The following is a 25,506-nucleotide window of genomic DNA, read 5'->3' as shown; positions in this document are numbered from 1 at the left end:
CGCCCCGCAGCAGCCCGCGGGCGGCCGTCCCCAGTCCCGCGCCGGCGTGTGCCCCCCCCATGGCGGCCCGGCGAGTCGAGGAAGCGGGAGCACCGCCTCGAGGCAGGGTGCCTAACTCACGCGCGGTCAGTGACAAAAGGGACGCGTGGAAAAAAACCAAACCGTGGCGCGCGACTCGCAACGTGGCACGGCTACAGGTTCGCAAGAGATCACGGGAGAGGCAGAACCAAGGAAAGTCCTCGATGTTTGGCCTACGGCATGGTATTGCCTATGAATAAAATAATTAGGGTTCCTGTGTAAACACTCCATAACCATAAAACGTATATGCCGCTTTACCTGAACCTGGCTCCTTCTCGAGAGAAGACGGCACCGAAAGCAACCGCTTACAAAACATAATCCTCGTGTCCACTTTAATATGCTTGAAAGGTAGAATCTAGAAAGGTGAAGACTTTCTCAAAATGTAAATAAACGTACCAGTTCTAAAACACTAGATGGATGGGAGACGCAGGGAGAAATGCTGGCTCAAATGAATGGGAAAGAAAAGAGAAGCGGGGGATAGAAGTAAAAAGGAGAAAAAGGAGGGCATACCAGTAAAAATGTGAGGGGAAAAAAAGAACAAATAAAAAGACTTCAAATTATTTCTCAAAGACATTTTGCTTCATCACCTCTATGGACTAAGGGCACATACCACGTTATTGCAGGTCAGATGATACACAGAAGCTCATCAAACCTCTGTAAAATCGCTTCGGCTTGTTGGCTCCCATCACACAAAGTGGGAGAAATTTCACACCACCCTGCATATTTCCTCCAAAGCAACCGGGGCAGATTCTGGAATGAAATGACTGGGTGAATGGACTCTAGTTAACTGGAAATGTGCAGTCACTCTAACACCTTAGCATAGCTTCATTTTCTGACCTCTTCACCATTCTGCCATCAGATTCCCTATCTTTTCCCTGTGTTGTGGCTCAATTATCCCCCCTTATACATTGACCCTTTAATTACCTTTGAGAAATGCACAGGTCTTTTTATCTTATTCTTGCATTTGGTTGTTCTGCAGATATTGGCAATACAGGAATGAAAAGTGGTGAATGAAGTAGAAGGGCACGAAAGAAACTTCTTGTGGAGTTGAAGAAGATCAGATCACATTGCAGTTTGGACTTTTTAAGGGAAAAAATAATTCAATGCACTGTAGAGCTATAAAAAAGCAAGATAGGAAGACAGCTGGATAACTGGTATGGCGGCCAAACCTAGTACACACACCAAGAAGAGTGTGCGCTCTCAGAACAAATCTCCAACTGTAATCAGATCAGTTTTTATACAGTCTACAACATTCCAGTCTTCATTCTCATTAGACTAAGTAACAAGCCTAAAAGGTGAATCATTTTGTAAAGTTTTCTTAGTCAGCTGAAGTAGAGGTACTGTTGAGATGCTATAACTGTAAAGTCTTTTCCTGTCTCAACAATGACCTAAGAGATCCCGCAATAGATCACTTTTTAAATCACTGTTACTACAAAATGAATGCATGAGAACTTTCTTTGGTATAACATAAGTAGGGGGTGGCAGAGTATGGGGGAGTACCTGTTAGTCCTGTCCTAGCTACCGCAGTCCTGGAAGAAGAGAAGACCTCACAGTCCTGGAGAGCGACTGAGCACACCCACTGAGGAGACTCTGTTAGTTTGCAAGAGAGCTCAGCAAGCAGGAGATTTAGAAGGCTGAGGAGCAGCCACACAGCCAGGTTTCTGCAGGGATGGAAAGGATGTTTTTTCGTAGACTTCCAGGGTGGATTTTGTAGGTGTTGAATCTAGGCAGCCAGGGACAAGTCGCTGGACCAAGAGAGAGCCTGAAGGAGAGATACTGCCATGAAATGACACAGGGATCACAAGGCAATCTGTGTACAAACAAATGCATCTGTTCTTTCCTATCTATTTTATCTATTGTCTCATTCAGAATATTCTGTTTTAGAAAGTTCATCATTCTAGTTTATGATCTAATAAAACTTAAGAGTTTACAAATCCTTGTTAATGTTCTTGGTGGGACAGCTTTAAGAAACACCACGGGCAAACCCCTTCCACTTCCTCCCAACCCCTGCAAGGCTCTGATCAGAGTCCCATCACAACTGAAAACACCACAGTCAGAGCTGGGCAGAGGACACTGCCTCAGAAACAGCTCTGTCCCCACCACCTTTATTTGGGCTTGATGCTGAGGAAAAACTCTCCTTAAAGAAACACTGCCCTCAATAACACAGATTCATATAAACACTAGCATTATCTGAATGTTGCACTCCTGCTGCTGAAGAATGAGTTTCATTCTCTTTTAAGTGACAGCTCTAGAAGATGTTTTAGTTTAATGTGAATCATGGTCAGCTACCTCAGAATCATGCTAGGGAATACCGCATTTCTTTATAAAAGGATTTTAACATGGTGTATAGGATAGTACTGCCTATCTGTCAGACATCAGTGACAGAAGGCAGGTATTGCAAATGTGTTACTTACCCAGCACTTGACACTTTCTTTTTGCTTTAATCTGAAACCATAGACTCAGAATGTCCTTACTGAGTCACTGAGCTGCTGGAGAAGCTAAGTTGCACATACCTCAGCTCTGTCTCCACTCCAAGGTACATCACACCATCCAGCAGTTACATTAGTTTTAATACGGGCAGCCCATGGGAAATTATTACGACCAATAATGGAATATTACATATTTTTACTGCATTCACCATAAAACTTATACAAGAAAAGGTGCAGACGTTTGTGCACTCACCTGCATTCCTAGCCAGGCAGACACAAGCCAGTGTCAGTGTAGAGGCAGGGTAAATGTGGCATTAGTGGAGTGTTCAGCCCACTGGTAAGTCCTGACTCCTGTACCTAGGGTGCCTAAAGCAACTCCTGCTTTTGGCGGCCACGTACACTACTGTGCTAAGGCAGTTGCTATGCTACAAGCAGAAAGGCTTGGGAGCAGCTTAAACCTTGGGTTGTCCGCTTGTCTGCAATGACAAGTTCCAGCTGGTCCAAGTATTTAGCCTACTGCTTTGCTCCCGTGCAGCGCAACCCACGTCTACAGACTCAACTCCTAGTGCGTGGAGTACAGATGATACCTGGAGAGTAAGGTCAATAAAAATGATGAACTAGAATGGGAAAATACCAAGCCGGAAGTGAAACTGGCAGCTAACAATGCACCAAATTAATTCTGTGTAGAGAACTGATGTTACTACTTTTCACTAGTCTATGGAGTTCATGGGTTTCCTGCCAGAACTGCACTTGTCTGATTTATATAGTTATTGGATTGTGGTGCTCATACATTTTATATGAGAAGACTCTACATAAATATTTTCTGGTGTACATTTAGTTCAAAGTTCATCAGGCATATAAAACATAGGTTTTCTGAAATTGCACGTGCAATTCCCAGTGCACAGGCAAAGGCAGCTTAGTCCAACAGATCATTTATTATTCTGTCACTCTTGTCCTTGCTCCTCGCTGTAGTGTCTCAGCCCCTCACATCTATTTCAGCTACTTATTTCCACACCACCTCTCACAAACAGCAGTGTAACTATCCTTGGTGGTTTTAAGCATAAAAAGAAAACATGTGACACATTAAAAAAAGATTTACATCATCAAAGAAGGTAGGGAAGTTTCAAAAATATCCTGCTATATTTTGTTTCATAGGCAGCAAGGTGCTTCTAAAAACCTTAATAGGAAAACAACTACCTTTTTTTCCCCCCTTTTCTTTAAAAAAATCTCATTATAAAAGATTTACCTAAGATCACAGAAATGCCTTGCAGAAGGGTGGGAACTGTACCACTGTTTCATGTCAGTCTTAAAAAAACCTCACCAAAATCCAACTAAAAAAACCCCTCAAAGTCAACTGGAGAGTAAGCATAGTGTTATCTCTAAAGCAACTGTATTTATTTCCATGAAAGGAATTCCTTCTGGTTTTTGTAAAAATTTAATACCTATTTCTGGAAACTATTAACTTGCTAGCCATGAGTATAGTTCAGTAACAAGGGTAAAAATCAATGATCCCAGCAAATGTATTTTTAAATCTTTGCAAATATCTGTCACATTGCTTCACACATTTACAACTTTAACATTCTCTTCATGGTTTTTGGTGCTTTTCTGATCTCACATTCATTTCACAACAGGGTAATTATATGCACTTTGATGGAGTTAAATCTAGCTTGCATAACCTAAAATAAATCTGATTAAAACAAACCCAGTGTCTATTTCCTTTTTATAGCAATAGACCTATCTTTTAATCTATGATTGAAGCAATCATGCTTGACAAGTGATTACTCTTTGACAAGAATTATGCTTTCTTTACCACAAAAATAGATGTCAAAAAGAACGGGGTAATAAAGTAAATTTGAATCTTGTCTACTTTTTAATTATTATAAGTTATACACCCACACAGTCTATTCTGTCCTGTTTCAGCTCTGACAATTATATACAATCAAGCTACAATTTAAGAGCCTTTATCAAAGTAAAACATGATGTTTATTAACATGAATGAGGAATACATAATGAAAATATAAGTTGCTTAATAATATGTAATCAAAATAATCAGTACAGTAAATACATTTAAATGTTGTACACTAAAGGTTTGCATTCACAGATGGATAGTAGTTTACCACAAATTTCCATAAAAATCAAAGTTGTATTCTTTCAGGGATTATTTCCTCGCCCAGAGCCTTTACTGACTGTTTCTTTCTTTTCTTGTTGATTTTTATTAATCTTCTTTCGCCTTTTTTTTTATTGAATCCTAAAGGTAAAATGATGAAAGAAAGATTAGATGCTGTGTGACTGACACATCCAAGATTATCATAAATAAGAGACAAGTCTTGTTTTCAAGAAATATTCTTTAAAAAAAGAACAAAGTACACTGTCTTACCTAAAGTTTTCATATGCCTGACCAATGCCAAGTTGTCCTATTTCTGTTCTTGTACACTGTATTTTACTGTCCATCTTTCTCTCTAGCTCCGTCTCTCTTCTGATTTCCATTTTCACTTTTCTAAGACTTTTCACTATTACATTTTATCAGGCCAATGCTTAGTACCAAAAGTTTCAAGAATGCACCTCTTACGGCAGTCTGTGGCAGTATCACTACCCATACCTTTCTTGCAGATCCTCAAACATGACTTTCTGGAGGTGAAATTATTTTCATTCCCACCACAACCACTGTAGCTAAATGGGTGACATCTTCCAGTTGAGTAGTTGTAGAAAAATCTTAACTCTTTGGCTCTACAAAGCCCTCTGTCCATAGGGGTCATGCACAAAGAAGGGATAGGAGGTGGTTCTAGAGATACAAAGAAAAACAAGGTTAGAGACAACACTGCAGTTTACCAATTTTCTGTTATATTGATATTATATATTAGATTTGAAGCTCACAGAACTTTGAAATTTATATGAAATTTACTGGCAAATTTAATTCTGCCCTCCTGAAAATCCAGGATACTTTACATAAGCATCTGTCTTTTTATGATTACAAAAAATACCTCAGCAAATGTTATTCTCTCTTTGAATTCCAAAAGCCAGCAAAAGCTTACCTGAAAGTAAGGTTCATTTCCTATATATTTAGTGATAAAATTGCTATTTCTGTGATAGAAGATAGTAAGCGAATTCAATTCGAGAAGTTTCAAGTGAAGTATTTGTAGGAAGTGAAGTGAAATAAATTAAACTTGGACAGCTTTAAAAATATGGTAAATATTTATGATCATTAACGAAGTGAATTTTCTTAATTGCTGCTAGACATTCTGTAATCAAGTAGAAGGTAAAAGTACCCAGCATTTCCAATGTAAGACTCAATACCTTAATATTGTGTTTGTCATATGAATACAGAAAGCTTGACCTAAGTAATAGAAGTCGGTCTACTGGAAAACACTGAGCAATTATCAAGAAATAGATCGTAACTCTCAGAATAACAAAGGACTGAATGTGAAGAATAAGTGCATGAAGTCTGAGATGCTAGTGCTTTAGTGCTACTGTTAGGTTTTTACCATTCGAAGAAGTAGGCTGACGGTTTGTTTCTTCAGTGTCGCTGCAAGTGAGAGTATGAGAACTGAAACACTGGAAGATGAACCTGAGGTATCTGAAGTACCTGGACACTGGAACAAGTTGAAGAAGCAAATCCGTGCCAGAATTCCCAAACCTGGAGAAACTCCATCATCTATCACCCTGGAGTGACTCATATACAAAATTAGAACTGACACAATTACTGCACAGGATGCAAGAAAGGGGAGCCATTATATCATCAGTTTTGAGGGACCTAAAGGAGCGTCATTTTCATTCAAGAAGTAGCAGAATTGAGATAGCTGAGATCTGAATGCATAAATGGAAACCTGAAGCTAGTCAGATGGCCTTCTTGAAGTTACAAAGCCAGGTAGAAGTGGCTTAGAGGAAAAACCAAGTAAAAATTTTAAGGAATAATTTGGGTTACAACAGAGCTGGGGACATCCTGTTGTCACAAAAGTAGGAAGCAGATGAGTTGCTGAAAGCAAGAAGTTATTAAGAAGAATTAACTTGGGCAATTCAAGAGACTGACAAGAAAATATTCAAAAAGAACATGGGACATCTTACATGTCTTACACATATTACACCTGCTCAAAAAGGTTCATCTGCCAAGTATAATAGCTGAACTGGAATGGTGAAAGACTATGAAAAATTGCTAGGAAAGAAACGGAACAGTGATTTATGGAGAGCTAAGACAGCAAAATGAAATTAATGATATATTTGAAGCTGTGTTAGCGACATCATACTATTCAAAAAGAATCCCGAAATGCAAAAACTGAGTTGTAAGTTCATTTTCCAAGATATATTAAGTTAGTTTCAGCTTATAAAGCAAGCACCACTTAATTTCTTTTTATGACTGTGACATTATTGTACGAGTAAGGTTCACTCGGGATCCAGAGTAAGAGCCCACAATGTAATACAATTTATATTACATCTACTGTTTTATTTATACTGAAGATGGTAGTTAAATTAACTAATGCAATACTTTTGGTACCACTCTAACTGAGAAGTCTTATGCCTAACTAATGTCATCTCTCTCTAGCTAGAGAGGATCTTAGCTTTCAAAGCATATGTTCAGCAACATTAAAAAAAAATGCTTACCTAATTTTAACCTGATAATTTCTGAACCTAAAAAGAACAAAGCAGAAAGGCTTGCCAGTGATGAAAAGGCCAAATAGCATAGGTTTGTTAATTATATAATAGAATTTAAAGCTACACTTTGTAAAGTAGATTACTTATCTGGTATGTAAAATTTTCCAGAGACACTCCATAGGCCCCTCATGAAGGAGTTCTCACAGCAACTGTAAGATTTCGGGGCGCCATGGAGCCAGTGATGTGGTTACTGGTGAATACGGACTACCTATGTACATACAATGCAACTGGCAGGGTGGCAGACAAATGCTTTTTAGAATCCCTCTTGTACTCTTTCTAAAAATTGTGTTGTTGTTTGTCTAGCTCATTACTAGATAAATGCCCCAGATACCAATCACTATACCTGTTCATCCTCAAAATATCTGCATATTCTTTACTCTCACAGAAGCAACCAGCCCATAAAGACAACCTCTTATAGTTTTGCCATATTGAAGCCACTTTTTTTTCAACAAAACAGTATATTAAAATAAAAGGACATAATTTCCTGTCTGTTGAGGATCATAAAAAATATAAATTGACTTTAATATACTGATCACTAAGACTTGTTAACTTTCAGTTACTGTAAATATAAAATATGTACTGTGTCATGCCCAGCCCAACATCTCTATTGGCAGGACATTCTATAAACCTGTGAGCTAGTATGTTAACACAGTCACTAGGAGCATTAGATCCAGGTAAGTTTTCTCTGTTCAGCCCCAGCTTCTAATGCTGTACTTATGTATATGATGTTACAGTAAGTTTAGATATTATGCCTGTTCTTGAGTTTCTCAAATGTTTTGGTTTTACAACTTCATTTTTCTGAGAGTTGTTGAAATGTTTTATCTCCTGCTTTTTCTATGGAGGAAAAAAAGAAGAAAGAAGCAAATCCCATAACCTGCAAAGCTACACAGAGGAAGGGGTACACACTGAAAACAGTAAAAAAAAAAAAGCAATACATGTCCCACTGTCAAAATTACATTCCCTAATCTAGTCATTAGAGGTCTATGAATTACAGATGCCAACTGTATTGAAAGACTACTTGAGATAGAAATGCTGTTTTTAACTCTACTTTTTTTCTCAGTTTACGTTACCTTTTAGCAATTTTTTTCACAGTGCAAGTAGCATTACTCATTACATAACTCATTACCTGTTAACGCTAAGTGGATTGTATGAACCTAAAAATTAATAAATGTCATGAAACACTTTCTAACTTTCTTATACATGCAACTACATGGCCCATCCTATTGCCTTTGATGCAATTTCTACAGAAATGAACTGGTTATTTACATTGACAGCAATAAGCCTTAAGAATCTGGCTTCACCCTTGTGTTCATGCTATTCTGTTTATCCAAAATATCTGACTTAAACAGTTTTTAAATATCCAATAGCATGCTCATAAACTTGGAGTTGCTACATATATTATTTGCCAAAAATACGCCATATAAATCAGCTCATGAACAGGCATGGGAAAAAAGAATTTACAATTCATATAGGCAAAGGACAAATGAAAGCTTCCAAGCTGAGTTAGTCAAACATTTCCAGGTGTAAAGTTTTCTTCTGGAAAATGCTGATACAATGCAATACAAAGTGTTCCTCAGAAACATGCCAATTCCATCAAAAACTTTTGAAGGAAATTAGAGCTTGGAACCCATCTCAAGTGGAGCTTGGGAACTAGAACTCCTGCCACTAGCTCTGCAGGAGCTTCTCAAATGGGTTTCAGGCTTTACAACAGCAAAATACAGGACAGATCTTTCTCTTATCTTTCTGGTACTTCTTTTTCTTGATGATGCAGATGTTTGGACTGATTTTGTTTTGGTGAGAGAATGAGACCCAAACCTGCAATATTTTGCTTCTTAAAAAATAGGTAAACTAATTATATGAAATAAGCAGTAGATAAAAAAATGCTATTGTTCTTACCTAGAAAAAGACTATTGTATCTTACCCTTCACTGCTACCTAAACAATCTTTAAATGTGTATGGTTTAAGATGTAATTCTTAAAATACAGCCTTTTCCTGAATCCCAGACACCACTCTGTGGTGTAAGCAGATGACACGATCATACTTCAGAATGTGTGAAATATGCATATTCAGATATAGACTCATATTTATAAAAATAATCCCAACCCTGTATTGCAACAATAATCGTTATCTCTCAGGCTTAGCTGGGCTTGTGTGACAATGAACACAAGTACAAAAGAAGTTTGAAATGATCTTGGTGAGCTGTATGAGAAACACTGCTTACTGCATTCTCTTTCGCTAGACATGGGTGTGTGACATTCATGAAGCTTCAGATTTATTGCCAGATTTTTGATATATGCAGGCTTCAATATCTCATTTCTGATTGCAGCAAAGAGAAAATAAAAGAATCTTCAAGTAGACAAGCTATTACAAAAATAATGAGTCATCTGCACTTAATGGTACTCTGTAGGTATAAATTGGTGCAGATCCATTATAGCAAATGGAACTGTGTCAATTTATATCAGCAAAAGATATGGCCCTGACTTTGATAAGTAATAACAGCAACTGCCTGTGTGCCATTCCACATTTGCTGAGTTGAAAATTGACTTTTGATCCTGCATCCCACTTAGATCTCACAAATCAAACATAGGGTATAGCACTCAATTTCCTATCATAGATCACTTTGTATAATCTAATGAAAGGTTTGATTCTTGGATTCACTTTCTCTTAACTTTCCCAGAATAAAAGTTATTTTAAGTCTTGCAGCAGAGTAAGACCAGAACAATCTTCATTGTCTGCAGAAAGTTCATTGCTGAGAGATAGCGCTAGATGTTTCATGTTTATATGCAGAAGAAAAAAATTTGTTTTGTTTGGCCATAGAAGAGTTTAATTTTCTAAAGATCAAGAACTTTGTTGGAAATCTATTAATCTGATATTGTTACAGAGTTATACATACCACCAATAATTTGTATTTTTTCTTTAAATCCAGATGAATAGCATTTCAGTTGTGAGGTAAGGTATTGTATAAGAGACAACTCCCTGCAAATTTTTTTTAATGGTGGTCATGTATTTAAAAAAAAAAAAAAGGATATATAGCCAGGCCAATATATTTGCAAAATAGATGTTAAAGTGGCAGACCAGCTACTTTGCCTGTGCTTGAAAAGATGGGCATCAGCCACTCCATCTCAAACAGTCCATCTTGACCTCATATGTGCACAGCCAGATTTCTGTCCCTCGCTGAGGGTCATGGGGAATCACAATGCATGTTTGCGTGAGATGGTTCTACCTTGCAACTTCAGTTTACACCTCTGCCTCTAGTAATAGCAAGAATGGAGGCTATGTTCTCCACATCTCTGTGGAGAAATCAGCTGTCAGTTTTGGCCCTACTCTTTCCTCCCCCTTTAGTGGGATTGCACAAAAGCACAGGATTTTAGCCCACCCCAGCAACCTGAAAGGTACAGGCTGATAAACAGAATGGCAGCAGGTGGCTGCATGGGACAGGCTAGTGTAAGGCAGACAAAGGTTATATAGTAGGAAGAACTTGTGATGTCTTCAGACTTACCACTGAAACGCACTGGTCCTCCCAAGGTCACGTTTCTTACCTGACCCATCTGGCTATACTGACTCCACCCACCCTTGTTCCCTGACCCTTTCTTCCACCAACCTTCAAGTCTTCTCTTTCTCTTACCCTCACCTCTCCCTCCCAAAATCTGCTCTACCAGAAAATTCACAATTGCTGACACAACCAAGAACCCCTCCGTTTCCTCTGAGAAAAACATAGCGAATCATGCCCCTTTGCTTGTATAGATTGCTTGTTTTGGGGATCTGGGGATTCATATTATGAATAAAAACCTTCAGGGAACATGTATGCTCTTATGTCCCTAGACTTATTTCCAGGCCTACAATCATTCAAATATTTTTCAGTAAAATAACTTGCCAGAAGCTTTACAGTTTTATATTCAGTCATTTTAATAACAGAGTGTATTGACGCTCTGTATGTGGTAAACAAACAATCCAATTATCACCAAAACTTACCTCAACCCAACAGCACATGTGGATCACAGTGCAAGGAAAAAAATAGAATATAACACACATTCAAGCTTTATTAGACATACCATTCGAAGCAAAGAGCACAGGAATGTTATCCTACATGCCCATTATCTTGCACATTGTATAAAACACAAAAACCTTAATGAATCTGTAAGCCATCGCTCAATCCCCAAAAGTACAAGGAAGTGTAAATACAAAAAACCAACAGAAATACTTGGTAAGGATGCTCAGGCTTTTTCCAACTGTTTCTTGTTTCCTCTTGCATAACTGTGGATCATAAAAATGACATGCCTCAAATTCAATCACCCTTTACAGTGTGAGCAAGTACCAGCAATCTATAGTGGACAGCGTCCAGCTGCAGAAACTGTTAAAAACTAGCCCTCTACAGTAAAAGTACAGATTCTCATCTGCATTATAATACATAGCGCAAAAATACCTTGAAGCAGACAAAAAATTAATTCACACTCACTTTGATTATACTCAAACCAAGAACTGAGTTTAATATGGTCTTAGTGAAAATAAAAATGTATTATGATAAATATACTGTGCCATATTCCAAAATCCAAATATGGTACTTTTTTAATGGGTAAAAGGAGCTTTAAATTGGCTGCCAATTAGATCCCCACAAAAATATTAATTTGACTAAAAGAACTCTGCATCACTGCTTCTGCTCTTGGTCCTTAAATTTTTGTATTTATCAGACCTACAGGAAGTGCACAGTTTCAGAAGAGGACAAGATGTGGTCAGTCTTCCACTTTCTGATATTTATGGAAGATCTGTAAGTAGCAATATATTTCTTTGCTTTAACTTTCTCTGCTTATCAACAAATTTGACATAGATGTAAGCCCATTCTTTAGTCTCAGACATGTTAGAAAATGGGTGGAAATGGAAAAGCAATCCAGAAGGCATATAAAAGACTGAGAGTTGACAACTGCAAAAGTGAATTCTTACCAAAAAAAAAGGGAAACTGGTTGCGCTTCTCCTTTGGGGAGCTACTGTTCAGAGTATTGGACTTCTCGTCATTTGGAGCAGTTGGCAACAAATTGACTAAAAGAAAAAAAAAAGGGAGGGTGAAACAGTAAGTGACAGGTTATCTAGACACAACAAAGCTCTGAAAATAAGCTATGATTAGTACTCATTTGCCTTGCTCCATGCCAGTATTAATCCCACCAAAAGGCAGCATTTCTTCAAGTCCCAAAGGCATAGGAAACTGATGTGCTGAAGCAACTTCGGGATAGATTCCTTTTTCTTCTTTAATTTTACTGATGTAAGATTTAAATCAAACATGGTTTGGGAAGGTTATTTTTATATTACTAGCAGACATTCTAACCTTTGCAATTGTAAGCCTTTTTCAAAATACGTATTACTGACAAGCAAATGGCTATGAAGCTAGTTTTAATGTTACTGACTTCACTGTGCTTATGTATTTCAGCTAACATACATATCTTCAAATAAATGGGAAAATGAGTGGACAAGCCAAGGAGTGTCTGCATTAAAAAAGGATAACTATAACAGCAAAAGCAAATTCTTACCAAAAATCCCAGGGAACTGGTTGGGTTCTTCTGCTGGGGAACTACTGTTCACAGTGTTAGGATGCTCTTCAGCTGGAATGATTGGCAATAAATTTGCTAAAAGGAAAACAAATGGAAAACAATGAGGAGAAAAACACAAGAAACAATTGGTATCAATGTTTCAATATCACTAAGGTAAAAACTTTGATCTATTTAAACCATGGCAATGCCCCCTAATTCTCTCTTTCTTCTTGGGTATTCATACAAATTTACATAGAGGTGTTATTTCAGATTAAAGTTAGGAAAAAAAAAAGCATTCTGCAACTTTTAATCCAGAAGGTAAAAGTAGAATAGGAGCCCAGGAAGAAATGCTTTGGTAAAGGTAGCGGAAAAGAACATTGCTCTGTATGTATACATTTTAAAAAAAAAAAAAAAAAATCTTTACAAAAGAACTATAGTGGGTCTTTCCTATTCTAAATGTGAATATACTCAAGTTCCCCTTGCCAAAATGACAGATTATGAAACAGTCCTGGAAAAAAACCTTCAGGGAATATGTATGCTCTTATGTCCCTAGACTTATTTCCAAGACTTGGTTTGAAAAGAGTATATTCAGATATACAGGTTAAAAAATATACTTTAGCATTTTATGATATTATAAGGCCAAACAGCTGGCAGATTTTAGATTAACTGTCATGAGAAAAGTAAAAAAAGTAGGAGTCCTGTAATATTCATTAAAGTTAATAGTACCTGCAATTTTTTTAATTTATATTTTTTATTTTTGTATTTTTATTTAAAAAAACCCCATGTAATTACAGTTAATTTCAGATACAAATTATTGGCACCTCAGGGTATCTACCCTAAGTTGCCTTTTTTTCCATGCAAGATATCTTCAAAACACAACATTGTTTATACAAGAATAAAGCTAAGAATAACGAGGACAACAACTTACAGTTGCCTTGGCAGGTAATCTGGCATTCTTCCAAATCCTTGAAGTTGTTCTGGTTTCCTAGGCACCCACCATACTTGAATACTTCACATGACTTTGTCTCTTTGTTATAGAAATACCTGGAAAAATAGCCTCGGCAGATTCCAGGGTCTTTCTCATGAAAGCAGAAATTGGGCTTTTCTATGAACAATGGTAAATGATGAACAGGGTGGGTGAAGAAAAAAAAAAAAACAAACCACACATTCCAAGACAACAATAGAACTGAAGGAAGTTTATAAAATAAATCTGTAACTTTGGACTAAAGACAATACAAACTGCTGCTTTATTGTACTGCTTTTGTTCTATATATAACACTGAAGTATTATGCTGGAGCATTATAGGGATATTTTTATTGCTTTTTTTCCTTTCCAGGTAGCCAGTAAATTATATCTTGGAAAATGAGGACTAATGATTCCTTTAAGTGTCCTCCTACATAAGCTCTAAGATGAAAATCAGTTTTTACTCTGAATTAAAACAAGACTTGATTCCCAGCTGGATCATTTGAACTAAGTACACATTCTTGTCATTTATGTAGTTGGTTTAGTCAATGTTAGTGTGAATTATACAGAAAGCAATGTCAAAATAGAAGGAAAAAGGAAATAGCTTTTAAAAAAGAACAGAAAAAAAAAATCTAACAATGCATTTTGTCTGTGACAGTCTACTGCTATAAAAGGATACAGGAAACGGAGACAGAGCAGCTATTCTAACTATCATTTTTCAGTCCCGGTTCCTAGTTTGCAATCAGTAACTATAATATCAACCAAGAAAAAGTTAACAAATGAATACTGCATAATTTGACTGAATATCAAGGCATGATATCATGGCTTCTGGCAAGGAAGAAAAACACATAGCCGTGTAATAATCCCCAAATGTCAATTTCTCACCATATTTAATTTTTCCCTCAAAATTCTATTCTTAAAAGAAAATCATGGAAACAATAATGAAATATATATGGAGGTATTCTCAAATTCTTGCTAGTAGATACTTTGAAATATGATTCTTGAGTGAGCTGACTTGCAGAGAAAAGTATATTTAGCCATCATACAAGACAATCATATCAGATGTCACATATAAAGGCCTTCCTTACCTGTGAAACTTATAGAATACTGAGACTGAAACAGTGTGCAGAGGGCTGCCATTTTAATAAAAATTACTATAGAACAATTACTTTGAAGTCCCTAACATTTTTGGACTAGATTATGGTGTTGTAAGGAAGTTAATCCTATTACAGCTATTTTAGCCAAGTATCTATGAAAAATCATCGCTAGAATAAGAATATTACTAAATTCAATTGATGCACATCATATATTTATATAAAACATTATAATAGCTCATAATTAGTGTTTTTCCAAGAAATAATTGTCAATATCCTGTATTTCAATTGTTATAAAGCTTCAAGGACAGCAAAATGTCATTTTCAGAGATCACATGTAAAATTAAAACATTAAAATGTTCTTGCATAAAGTAACAAAATCAACTATTTTAAGCACTCCTGGATAGCTTAATTTTGATTTTTCACTACAAATTTCACTCTCTGCCAGTAAGTATATATATTCTACAGTTCAGATATTTCATGTTTCTTACTATTCAAACGCAGTACCTATTGTGTTCACAGATTTACAAAACTAAGTTCACAGAGACCAACAAATATGAAAGGTATGGGCAAGGCATAAGATATGCTTTCAGCTGAGAATGGAAATGAGACAGTTATGTAGACAGGCAGCAGGCAAGAATCTACCAGAGTGGTATCTATTCCATATATCATCTATTAGGAGCTCACAGACAATAGGAGCTACAGAAACAATACTTTCATCAAACATTGCAAAATATTGTGAAATAACAGAAAAAGATTATTAGATAGATATTAACTGAGAAAGGATGGCAGATAATAATACGGGTATGTAAAGTAGCCTGCAGGATTATGACTGATTCTTAAAACCAGCTGCTCTTAATTTAGAAAATCCTTATATTAAAATGATTCTTGCACAAAAAGGAAATAAAGTCCAAAAATGTTGAGCTCACAGCTAACTTTTATAGCCACTTTTGGACAGGTCATGAAGGCAATATAATCCTAACTATACAAACCAGTATTATACTTTTAAATGCCATGTCTTTCTTCAGAGACTCAGTATTCAAAACTACGTTACTGGAAACAATAGTAAACATGTAATGACGTTGATGACAGCCACGAGCTGCATTTAACAGGATACGTTCTGTTTTGTCATTAAAAGCAGGGAACTAGGGTCGGACCTTAAAGGAAGTAGTGCCAAACATCTGCAGCATCTGTGGAAAATCAACTTTAGTAACTTCCATAGCATAGAATCATGATTAATTTTTTTTGTGCATTAAGAATCAAAAGACAGTAGAAAACAGGAAAAGAAACCCATCATCTTAGTACGAAAATATTCCAAATACCATTCTGCAAAGATAAATTATTTAATTAGTCTATTTCAAAATGTACGTGCAAATATTGGTATTTCTGTGAGGAGTTAAATGCACACCAATTCAAGAGGAAGCAAGTAGGAGGGATGAGGGAGGGCAAGCAGAGAAAGAGGAGCTGACTTGTGAAAAAAATTTACTCAAGCCTGTATTCAGGGAACTCTGGCTACCAGCATTGGGCCCAATCCAGATAAGTCTCTAATGTGGAAAGAGGAAGAGTAGAATAAGTCTTCACAAGCTCTGTTGCAAGCATCAAACTTAAATATCCTTGTTAGGAACACAGGTTACCTTAAGAGACCAACAGTGTTTCAGACAAGTGATTCTCAGTGCTTAAGCTTTGGCTATTTAGGAAGTTGGGGTATCAGGCATTTAAATTTCTGTAAACGGTTTGCCCCTTCAGGATTGGGAAACTTGCCCCCTTGCTTAATGTGTAATTAGGGGATCTGCCCTAACCTCTGTTAGCTGCTACACAGGCAATGATTGAAAAGTTCTGTTTCAGATTGATTTTCTCCTATTTTTGCTAACAGCAGAGGAAGCATTTAAATAATTCTCAAAACACACAATAAGAGTTCCACATCATGGCTAATTATACAATGCTTGAATCTCTGCAGAGTCCTTCTTTTCTCTTTACTGAAGAAAGAGAAAAAAGTGTCATGATGTGTTTATTTTGGCGAGAAGAGATTGCAGCTACCATCTTCAAGTGACCACAACTGTCCTCAAAGTCTTTGATGAATACAGAAGAAGATTAGGAGTAAGAACTCACTTCAGTCTGACATTGCTGGATTTGTTAGGAGATAGCTTGGAACAACACATAAAAAATTTATCAAAAGAAGCTAAATCCCTTATCATTGTATAAAAGTCTTAGATTACTATGTAAACTTAATTACCTTTCTTAATTTTTGCTAACATCATCTTCCGAGGCAATTCTGCAATATAAATAAAAAGAAAAGTATTTAGCAAAAGCAGACATGTCGTCTCACCTGTGACACTAGGGTGCTTAGCAGTGACGATGAGCACTGAGGAGGAAGAATACAGCATGTCTTCCCCTTCTCTCCTCTCTTTATTAGGGGAGCAGCACAAAAGCTTGTTCTGGAGGACAAAAGTATCATTTCCTTTGTATGAGACCACCTGCTATATTGGAAACTTGAGGATATGAAAGTACTGGAATCAAATTATGCCAATATTGAACTGAACAGAGAAATTCCTCTTCATGTGACTGGAACCGTAATCCTGTATTATGTAATCTTACTCCTCAAAAGAGGGGTAATTAGCAGACTAACTTAACCCAACTGCTGTAGCTACTGATACTGCTAATAGCTTTCAAGCTGATCTAGTTAGCAATAAAGACCTCTCTCATGCTATCCAATTCTTTGCTATGCTATGTAGTGTCTGAGTAAATTTTTCATTATGCTGTTTATGATATTAAAGCCCATTTGGCCAAGTATCTACAACTACCTTTAGGGTAGTATAGACGGCAAACTTGTTTGCATTGTTCTTTCAGTGCATGATCAGCAGTGATGAAGTTGCTATTGTCATTTGTAATGGAGGAGACTGGGTTTTATTGTACTTGCTCAAGAAGCTGGATATCTGAATTCAACCCCACATTCCATTTCAGCAACTGAAAACAAACCTTCTTCCCTTTCTAGGAGGCTGCCTAATTGTAAAACTACAAAGGAATCCAAGGGGAGACCGGCTCAGCCAATGTGTAATAAAGGCTGAAAATTTTTCAGCAGCTAAGAGAGAGAAAAGTGGCCAAGATTAGCTTATACATTTTCTATTACAGAGATATTTTGCAAAGCACATGAAACAGCAGCTTCTGGACTTCACCTAAGTCATCTTAATCACAATGCTTCATAATTCTTGTTTTGTACTTGTGCTTTTCTTAATAGCATTATAAAATGCTAGTTTCTCCTTTGCCTACTGAACTCTTGCATATGAGAGAAGGGATAGAGTGGTACTGCTAATGCTTTGCTTGAAGTTGTCTGCTGGAAAGCAAATGCAATCAAACATACTATAATGAAGCAGTACATTTGCCTGACCTCAGCCATCTTACTTAGCTACCACAGCCCCCCTTAAGAAGACACCAGTTCCCTATAGTACATGCCAAGAGTACCAGTTCAGTAGCAGAAGCACGTTACAACTACTTTTTACTGCTGACGGCTCTTCCTGCATCAGTGGATACACATCTTCCAGAGACCTGCTCATAAAGACTCAGTGTAACCCATGGTCTAGCCTTCTTTGAAATATGAAATGAAAGAGAATTGAAAGGGAAGGATAGATTTTAATCTGAATTTAAATCACATGCATTAGTCTCTCATGCCACGTTCCCCAGAAGGCCTTTAAGTCATACACCTAAAGGACATCACTACAGCCTGTCTGTGACCGTGTGTGAGATACAGTTGCTCTGCCCAGCTGGCAAAGGTGAGGGATACAGGAGTGCTGTGCCCTGTCTCAGCTTGGAGGTACCTACTAGCAAGACCTCAGATGAAAATAATTCATGCTGGAAAGTAGAGTTGCTGTTGTGCCCTTCCTTGTTATGGAAGCAGTAACAGAAGATACATGACCCATCTGTATCCTCACCTTTTCTGTAATTTGCAATTTTAATAAGGTGTAACCCCCACACACTATTTATAACAACCTCTTCACAGTCCAAAATTGAAAGGAGTTTTAGCAGTTTATTCTCCACTCATTCCAGAGCAAGTGTTTCTAGCCATGCTTTATATAGTGATATACCTTTCGTGGCTCCTATTTTAAGAGGTGCAGATGATGACTAATAATATTTTAGCATTAGCTGTACTGCTTTGTGTGCTATAATCCTACTGCAGTTTTTTCTTTTTCTTCTGGAAACATGCCTGTGTTATATTTTCAAAGCAAATCTATCGGGTCGAAATTCTGTCATGATTCATTTTTCTTGCATCTCTGGGACAATGCAGCTGGCATCCTTAAACAATATTATTTAAATACATGACATGCACTTTAGAGTGACATATCATTTGTTTGAACATATTTCCAGTGCTTCCTATTAGTAGGAGGCTGTGCCTTCAGCATTTAAACCCATGACTTAAAGCACGGCTACTAACATCAGGCCGTTTTGCTAATTTCACTCAGCTGTCCCCTTCAGGCCAAAATTAGCAATCATACTTTGGCATATGATCTCTACTCTTCTAGCACAGAACAGGAAGAATTTATGGTGAGTTTATGCAGGCCTAGAATATTTTAATCTTACTGCCACATCAACAGTGTCTTTTTTGCTACTCTTTTCACTCAAAAAGCCAAATCCACAGCTGAGTTAATTTCTTCTTTGTAAACAAACTGTATTTCTGAGTAGATCTGTTGTGTAAATAACAGACGTTAGAATTGCTGTCACATCCAGAACCTTTTATCAGTAGGTATTTTCCCATGTTAGAAGCTTAAGTAGCCTAAGATATATATTCACTGCCTTGAAAATTAGGATCTTTGTGCTACTGATGACATTTGCGATTCTACTCATATCCAGTAAACAAGGGAGCATATAGGCAAACTCCTCTTAAAAGTAGCATCTGATTTCTAGGAGACTTGAGTCAGAACTAGGCATCCTGAATCTGAACACTGTCTTAGAGAGTCTTGGAGTAGCCAAGTCTTTGAGTTGGGCTCTTTGAACTCTCTTGTACTGGCTTTAGTCAGTTCTGGGAATTAGTTAATTCTGTCTTTGATGGCTTGTTCATTCAAAAATTTTAAAAAGTTTTTCTTATTTAAGGAGCCTGGCAATTCACTCGTGTTGGCTCATTTATTCTTGTGTTTGTGCTTAATATTGGAAAATCAGACACTTCGACTATTCACATTATTTCTTCTGAACTTGTATGTATATCGCATAACTTCCCTTCAGCTTATTTTTAGCAATCTTGACCTTCACATTCTTCACAGTGATAACTGAGTAACTTTCAGATTTTTCTTTATTTTTAAGCATCTTCCTATCACTTATACTCTCTTTTTAGTCTGATTTCTACAGTTACTAAATAGTGATCTTCCTGCAGTAATAAATATTGGAAACATTAAGAAAGATGAATCTAACCATATACTACAAGATTGCACAGACAGAGCCAGATTTAACAAAAAGAACCTACTGAATTATATGGTTTTTTACTGAATTATGTCAGCAAAAGCAGGTTAACTTCTTAGTTTACTTTGTTTTATGTCTGATGGTCAACAGCATACTGTGCGTGCCACCAAACCATTTTATCTGCTGTTACTCATTCAGAGAATACAGAGATAATAAGCCTTTATTGCTCCAGTTCCTCACAGCAGATTCAACATTTGCAGAGTCCTGGATCACTATTATGCATACACCAAATACTGTACTTGGGCAGAGTACCAAGTTCTCATTTTAAATAACTTTCAGTTTTATTCTATGGCATTATGCCAATTATATGCCAGTACAGGATTTGGTCCAGAAGATCTGTTCCAGATATTGATCCAACATATATGTCAGAATTAAAATAACAGTATTAGTCAAAATAGCAAAGTTAGATTGAAGAAATAATTTTATAGATCTTCACTCATGGCACCTGATCATGACTTTTGGGCACTTTTCATTCCAAATTCTGTATCTATCAAGCCTGCCTTTTTCAGTTTCGCCCCCTGTCTTAGCCTTTAAACTGGAATTTAGGACAAACACTCCTAATTAACAGGAAGTTGCGTGGTTTGGATGAGATACTGGCAGCTGCAGTCCTGCAAACAACCTCGCTCCAAGCATGGCAAAATGTTGTGGGTCCAGCTGAAACCCAAAACCAAATATGAGATGTAAAGTACCAAAAACCTGCCCGGTGACAGAAAAAGAAGAGCTATCTTCACATCCTAGATCCCAGGTCTTTCTGAAACTGAATGCTAATCAAAAAAAATAACTTTCCATTTTTTATCTTGAAAGATTGTATTCATTAAACTTTGTGGAGCCGTAACTAGTAACAGATTAATCACAATTTTCTCAACAAAACACTGTAGAAGTGAAGAAAATGCCTTCTAATGAAGGTTTTTCCTCTTAGAATGACATTGCTAACATTCATTTTTAAACTTTTATGTACATATTAACTGTGGAGTTTAGCAGCAGGTGTCATTAATTTCTGCGCTGAAAATTCAATAAATACAGAAAGAAACGTTTAAGCTGGTTGTCCGGGGTGGGGGGGGGTGGGGGGAGAATATAATTTAAAACCATGATACAACCTTATGACTCAGGGAAGCCATATGACAAAAGGAAGAATTTTAAGTCTAGAAAGGCCATTTGTCAGATAAACAGACAATTATGATGCAAAATATTAATGCCAAAATTTGAATAATTTTTAACTCTTTAAAATTATATTAATCTGTCTTGAATGCTCACGAAAACATCATCATTCAATTCTGACAGAGGTACATCTTCTGGATAACCATACAGAATAATTAATATTAATTAATACTCAAAAATCTGCCCAGGCTGGGTTAAGTAGAAGAAGGACATCAGTTTCTTTAGCCATAAACTTTTACAGGGGTGATGACTACCAAACGCTAAATGTAAGTCTTTTATACCCAGTTTGGTTGTTAGCAACCTTCAGCCAAAATTGGAAGCAAGACTGCCTTTTAAGACTCAAGAACTACATCCCTGCCTTCTCTACCAACAAGTACTAAAACTGGCATATTCTGGTCAGAGAAAATGACCCAGATATAGAGATATCAGAATTATCACTTAGGCCTTGATACAAGAAATCTGAAATGCGTTACTGATTGTAAGCTGTGCTATAACCAGCACAAGGCTATGTGCTCTCCTTAAATATTGTAGAGTTCAGTTCCCGAACAGGATGAACAGCTAGAACTTTTGATAGGACAATTTGTAGAAATGTAAGAACAAAGCATCAGAGGTAGAAAAGGAGCAAAATGTCATTTTTCTGTTAGTTTTGTATACTGGTCAAGCACAGCCCTGATGTTCCATTCCTTTGTAATGAATTTCTGCTTTGTTTGATTTTCTGCCAAGAACTTTCATCCAGTAGTTTCTTGTGAAGATTTAAAAACATATTACTTGAATTCTACCTTACTTTTGTATCTATTTTTTTTACTCAGGTATGAAGAATCCAAGACAGAAGTAGTATAGTCTGGAGAAAGAACAATATTGTAAACAGCTTTTATCCTAACTGATTTCTAAAGAAACAAATACAGCTGCATGAGCACCAAAATAGTAATCTGCACTTCTAATAGTATCTGAGACTTCAACATTAAAAGAAACCGCATCGCTGATCTAAAGATTCCCTCCCTTCTCAGCCAGTTCAGTAAGAGTCGGCTTAAGACTCATTTCAGATCCAAGTAGGACAGAGTTTCATCAACTTTGTGCGTGCTTGCATTTAGGGCAAGATGTTTATATTCAGGAAGATGCTTTTCTTTATATCTTTTTTTTTTTTTTTTTTTTTAAATTGAAATGCTAGATGTCGTGGTTTAACCCCAGCCAGCAACTAAGCACCACACAGCTGCTCACTCACTCCCCCCCATCCAGTGGGATGGGGGAGAAAATCGGGAAAAAGAAGTATAACTCGTGGGTTGAGATAAGAACGGTTTAATAGAACAGAAAAAAAGAAACTGATAATGATAACACTAATAAAATGACAACAGTAGTAATAAAAGGATTGGAATGTACAAATGATGCGCAGGACAATTGCTCACCACCTGCCGACCGACACCCAGCTAGTCCCCGAGCGGCGATTCCCTGCCCCCACTTCCCAGTTTATATACTAGATGGGACGTCCCATGGTATGGAATACACTGTTGGCCAGTTTGGGTCAGGTGCCCTGGCTGTGTCCCATCCCAACTTCTTATGCCCCCCCAGTTTTCTCGCTGGCTGGGCATCAGAAGCTGAAAAATCCTTGACTTAGTCTAAACACTACTTAGCAACAACTGAAAACATCAGTGTGTTATCAACATTTTTCTCATACTGAACTCAAAACACAGCACTGTACCAGCTACTAGGAAGACAGTTAACTCTATCCCAGCTGAAACCAGGACACTAGATTATGTTATCTACTAACTAAGGAATTACGATTTCCATAGAATTTTTCCTCAATGGGATGTCATTTCAAGATATACCTTATTTTAATATCATTAGCGCTACTTTTACCCATATATGACTCCTGAAAACAGAGTGAGATTGTGACTGATTCTTGCCACTTCTTCCCTGGTGCACATCTGGTCTCTGAAGCTCATTAGTGGATCTTGCCAGAAGCCATCAAAAGATAAATTTCAAATTAATCCTTAAAGTAAAATGCACCAAAAGACTGCCATTCACTTAAAGAACGGAGTGATCTGATCTTATTCACTTTGAAAAGTTGTTAGTGGAATTTTGTAGTGTTTTTTCCATCCTGATAGAGATAGTTTTATAAGCATGCAAATGTTTGAAAGCAAAACATAATTGATCTGAAAAATAACTGAAATCTGCTTTCATTCTAAAATTTAAGGTTCATATATTTGTTTTTTGGTTTTTTTTGTTTTGTTGTTGTTTTGTTGTTGTTTTTTTTCCCAAGTGGATTGTCTGTAGTGCCAGATATAATAACAGAAACTGTCTGGTGGTGCCAGCAGATCAGAAAATAGGTGTGAATGGTAAATAATGCCTTGACTTAGTATTTAGTGAGTAAATAAAATGCATGCAGTCTCCTTGCAGGAAAGATCAAAGGAATGAAGACCAGGGATACCTTTTAGGAAGGATGGGTTTTTCTCTGTTAGCTGTTCTTCCAGTATCTTCTTTATCAGTGAAACTTTGCTCACGTACAAGACTTCAGGTTAAATATTGCTGTTATTGACACACACAGTCCCATTGAGGCCTTGTTCCACTCAGCCACACTATTCTGGCTCACTTTGTGAAGGTAAGAAAGCTGACCCGCTTTGCTCTGTAAATTGTAAATGCCATTGGAAATTGTCATACTAGAAATGTATAATAAATGTGTATACGCATGTATTCTTTCCCTTTCTGTGTCTGGACTGAATACAGAGGGAGAAAAGTCTGAGTCAAAGAAATGAATTACAGACTTGAGAAATTCACAAAGCCTATGCTGGACAATGACACGTGTTGCTGTTGCATTGGTTTGTAGTCAAACAAATTGTTCTATTACATAAACACATCTCCAAGGAAATGTCAGCTACCTATACCAGTAACTGAAAAGTAGTACAAGTAAACACAGAACCTGCAAAAGCTTTTAATAATTTTTCCTTTCATTTTAAACACCTGTAACTATTTGAAAAACTTGATCAACCTTGTGGAAGTGTAAATAGGTATTAAGACTATATAGTTCATACAGACAGAAGAGAAGAGGTTATACCTACTAGTCAAGTAAACACCAGACACCCTGAGCTGTACTCCCTGCTCTGATTGGAAGACAGTCTGTTACCTTACTACCTTTCTTTTTCTGTCACTAAAAGGGAAGATAACAAATTGGTCATTTACAATACCTGGCTTATTTGTAAGATCAGTTAATGTTTGCAGATTCTAAGGATTAGAAACTTTATAACTAACAAACATTATTAAAATATTAATTAGGGTAACATGCACATCAGCCCCAGCCATTACTCTGACACCAGGATGGGAGATTAATTTGATGTCTAGAATAAATCTAGTGACACAATTCATAGTAATTTTTATCAGGAAATACACATGTTGTGAAACAGACAACGTAACAGATTTAAAGCCTGATCTAAGTACTACACAGATGTGAATTCTGGAAGGGATGGGAGGTGAGTAACAGACATTTACATTTATTACAGACAAAGCACAATGCTATAAATCAGCTTGTCTTGTACACATATATATATATAGTCTGTTCGGGTCAGAAAACCCAAAAAGGAGCTTCTGAAATAATTTTTCTAATCTGAAATTTCTGGCAGTATTTTTTGTAACATACATAAACTTGCTGTGCTTGAAAGTGACCTATGCTAATTCTAGGAAGTAAAAATTTATATCCTGCAAACCAACTCAGTGCCTATAGCACATCAGCAGATTTTCAGTTCTACGGAAAGGCCCGGGGCTAGAATAAATTATGAAAATAGGGCAAACAAAGTGACACATACCAAGATCTGCATAGAAGTAGAATGCTGCCAGGGCAGGAGAGACTAACAATTTTCATCTGATTGTGCTGCCCATCCTCAGAATAACCTGTAACCTGTTCTCTACTGCAGGATTGGCCAGCATCACTGTCCTGAGCTCAGTAACACTTAATGACGTATTTTGCTGCTGGGCAAGGCATATGTGACTGAAAAGTAACTTCTGTTGAGAATGAATCCTTCTATCTTACCTCCAAATGTAAATAGATCAACATCCAATATATGAATCCACTTGGGAAAAAAAAAACCACACAGTTCGTATACTACATGAGGGTTATCACACACCTTTGAGGAGCTCTTGATTCTGGAATTTTCTTTCAAACTCTATTGTCCCCCCCCCCCCCCC

General features: G+C 37.0%; 1 protein-coding gene across 1 annotated transcript in view; it reads right to left on the bottom strand.

Annotated features, from left to right (window-relative positions):
• Positions 1–4,547: 4,547 nt before the first annotated feature.
• TFPI (tissue factor pathway inhibitor (lipoprotein-associated coagulation inhibitor)) overlaps positions 4,548–25,506 on the bottom strand; it is a 42,463-nt gene continuing 21,504 nt past the window's right edge. Inside the window, exons 4-10 of the mRNA XM_010583223.1 lie at positions 16,964–17,002; positions 13,602–13,778; positions 12,674–12,769; positions 12,093–12,188; positions 5,990–6,097; positions 5,107–5,289; positions 4,548–4,755 (exon numbers count right to left, since the gene is read on the bottom strand). Of these exons, the coding sequence (XP_010581525.1) occupies positions 4,643–4,755; positions 5,107–5,289; positions 5,990–6,097; positions 12,093–12,188; positions 12,674–12,769; positions 13,602–13,778; positions 16,964–17,002 (812 nt within the window). The 3' untranslated portion in view covers positions 4,548–4,642. The remainder of the gene's footprint in view (positions 4,756–5,106; positions 5,290–5,989; positions 6,098–12,092; positions 12,189–12,673; positions 12,770–13,601; positions 13,779–16,963; positions 17,003–25,506) is intronic.

Source organism: Haliaeetus leucocephalus, unplaced genomic scaffold, assembly GCF_000737465.1.
Source record: "Haliaeetus leucocephalus isolate CR32 unplaced genomic scaffold, Haliaeetus_leucocephalus-4.0 Scaffold880, whole genome shotgun sequence".
NCBI lineage: Eukaryota > Metazoa > Chordata > Aves > Accipitriformes > Accipitridae > Haliaeetus > Haliaeetus leucocephalus.
Note: the sequence above shows the minus strand (reverse complement) of the source record. Positions and strands in the feature narration are given on the sequence as shown.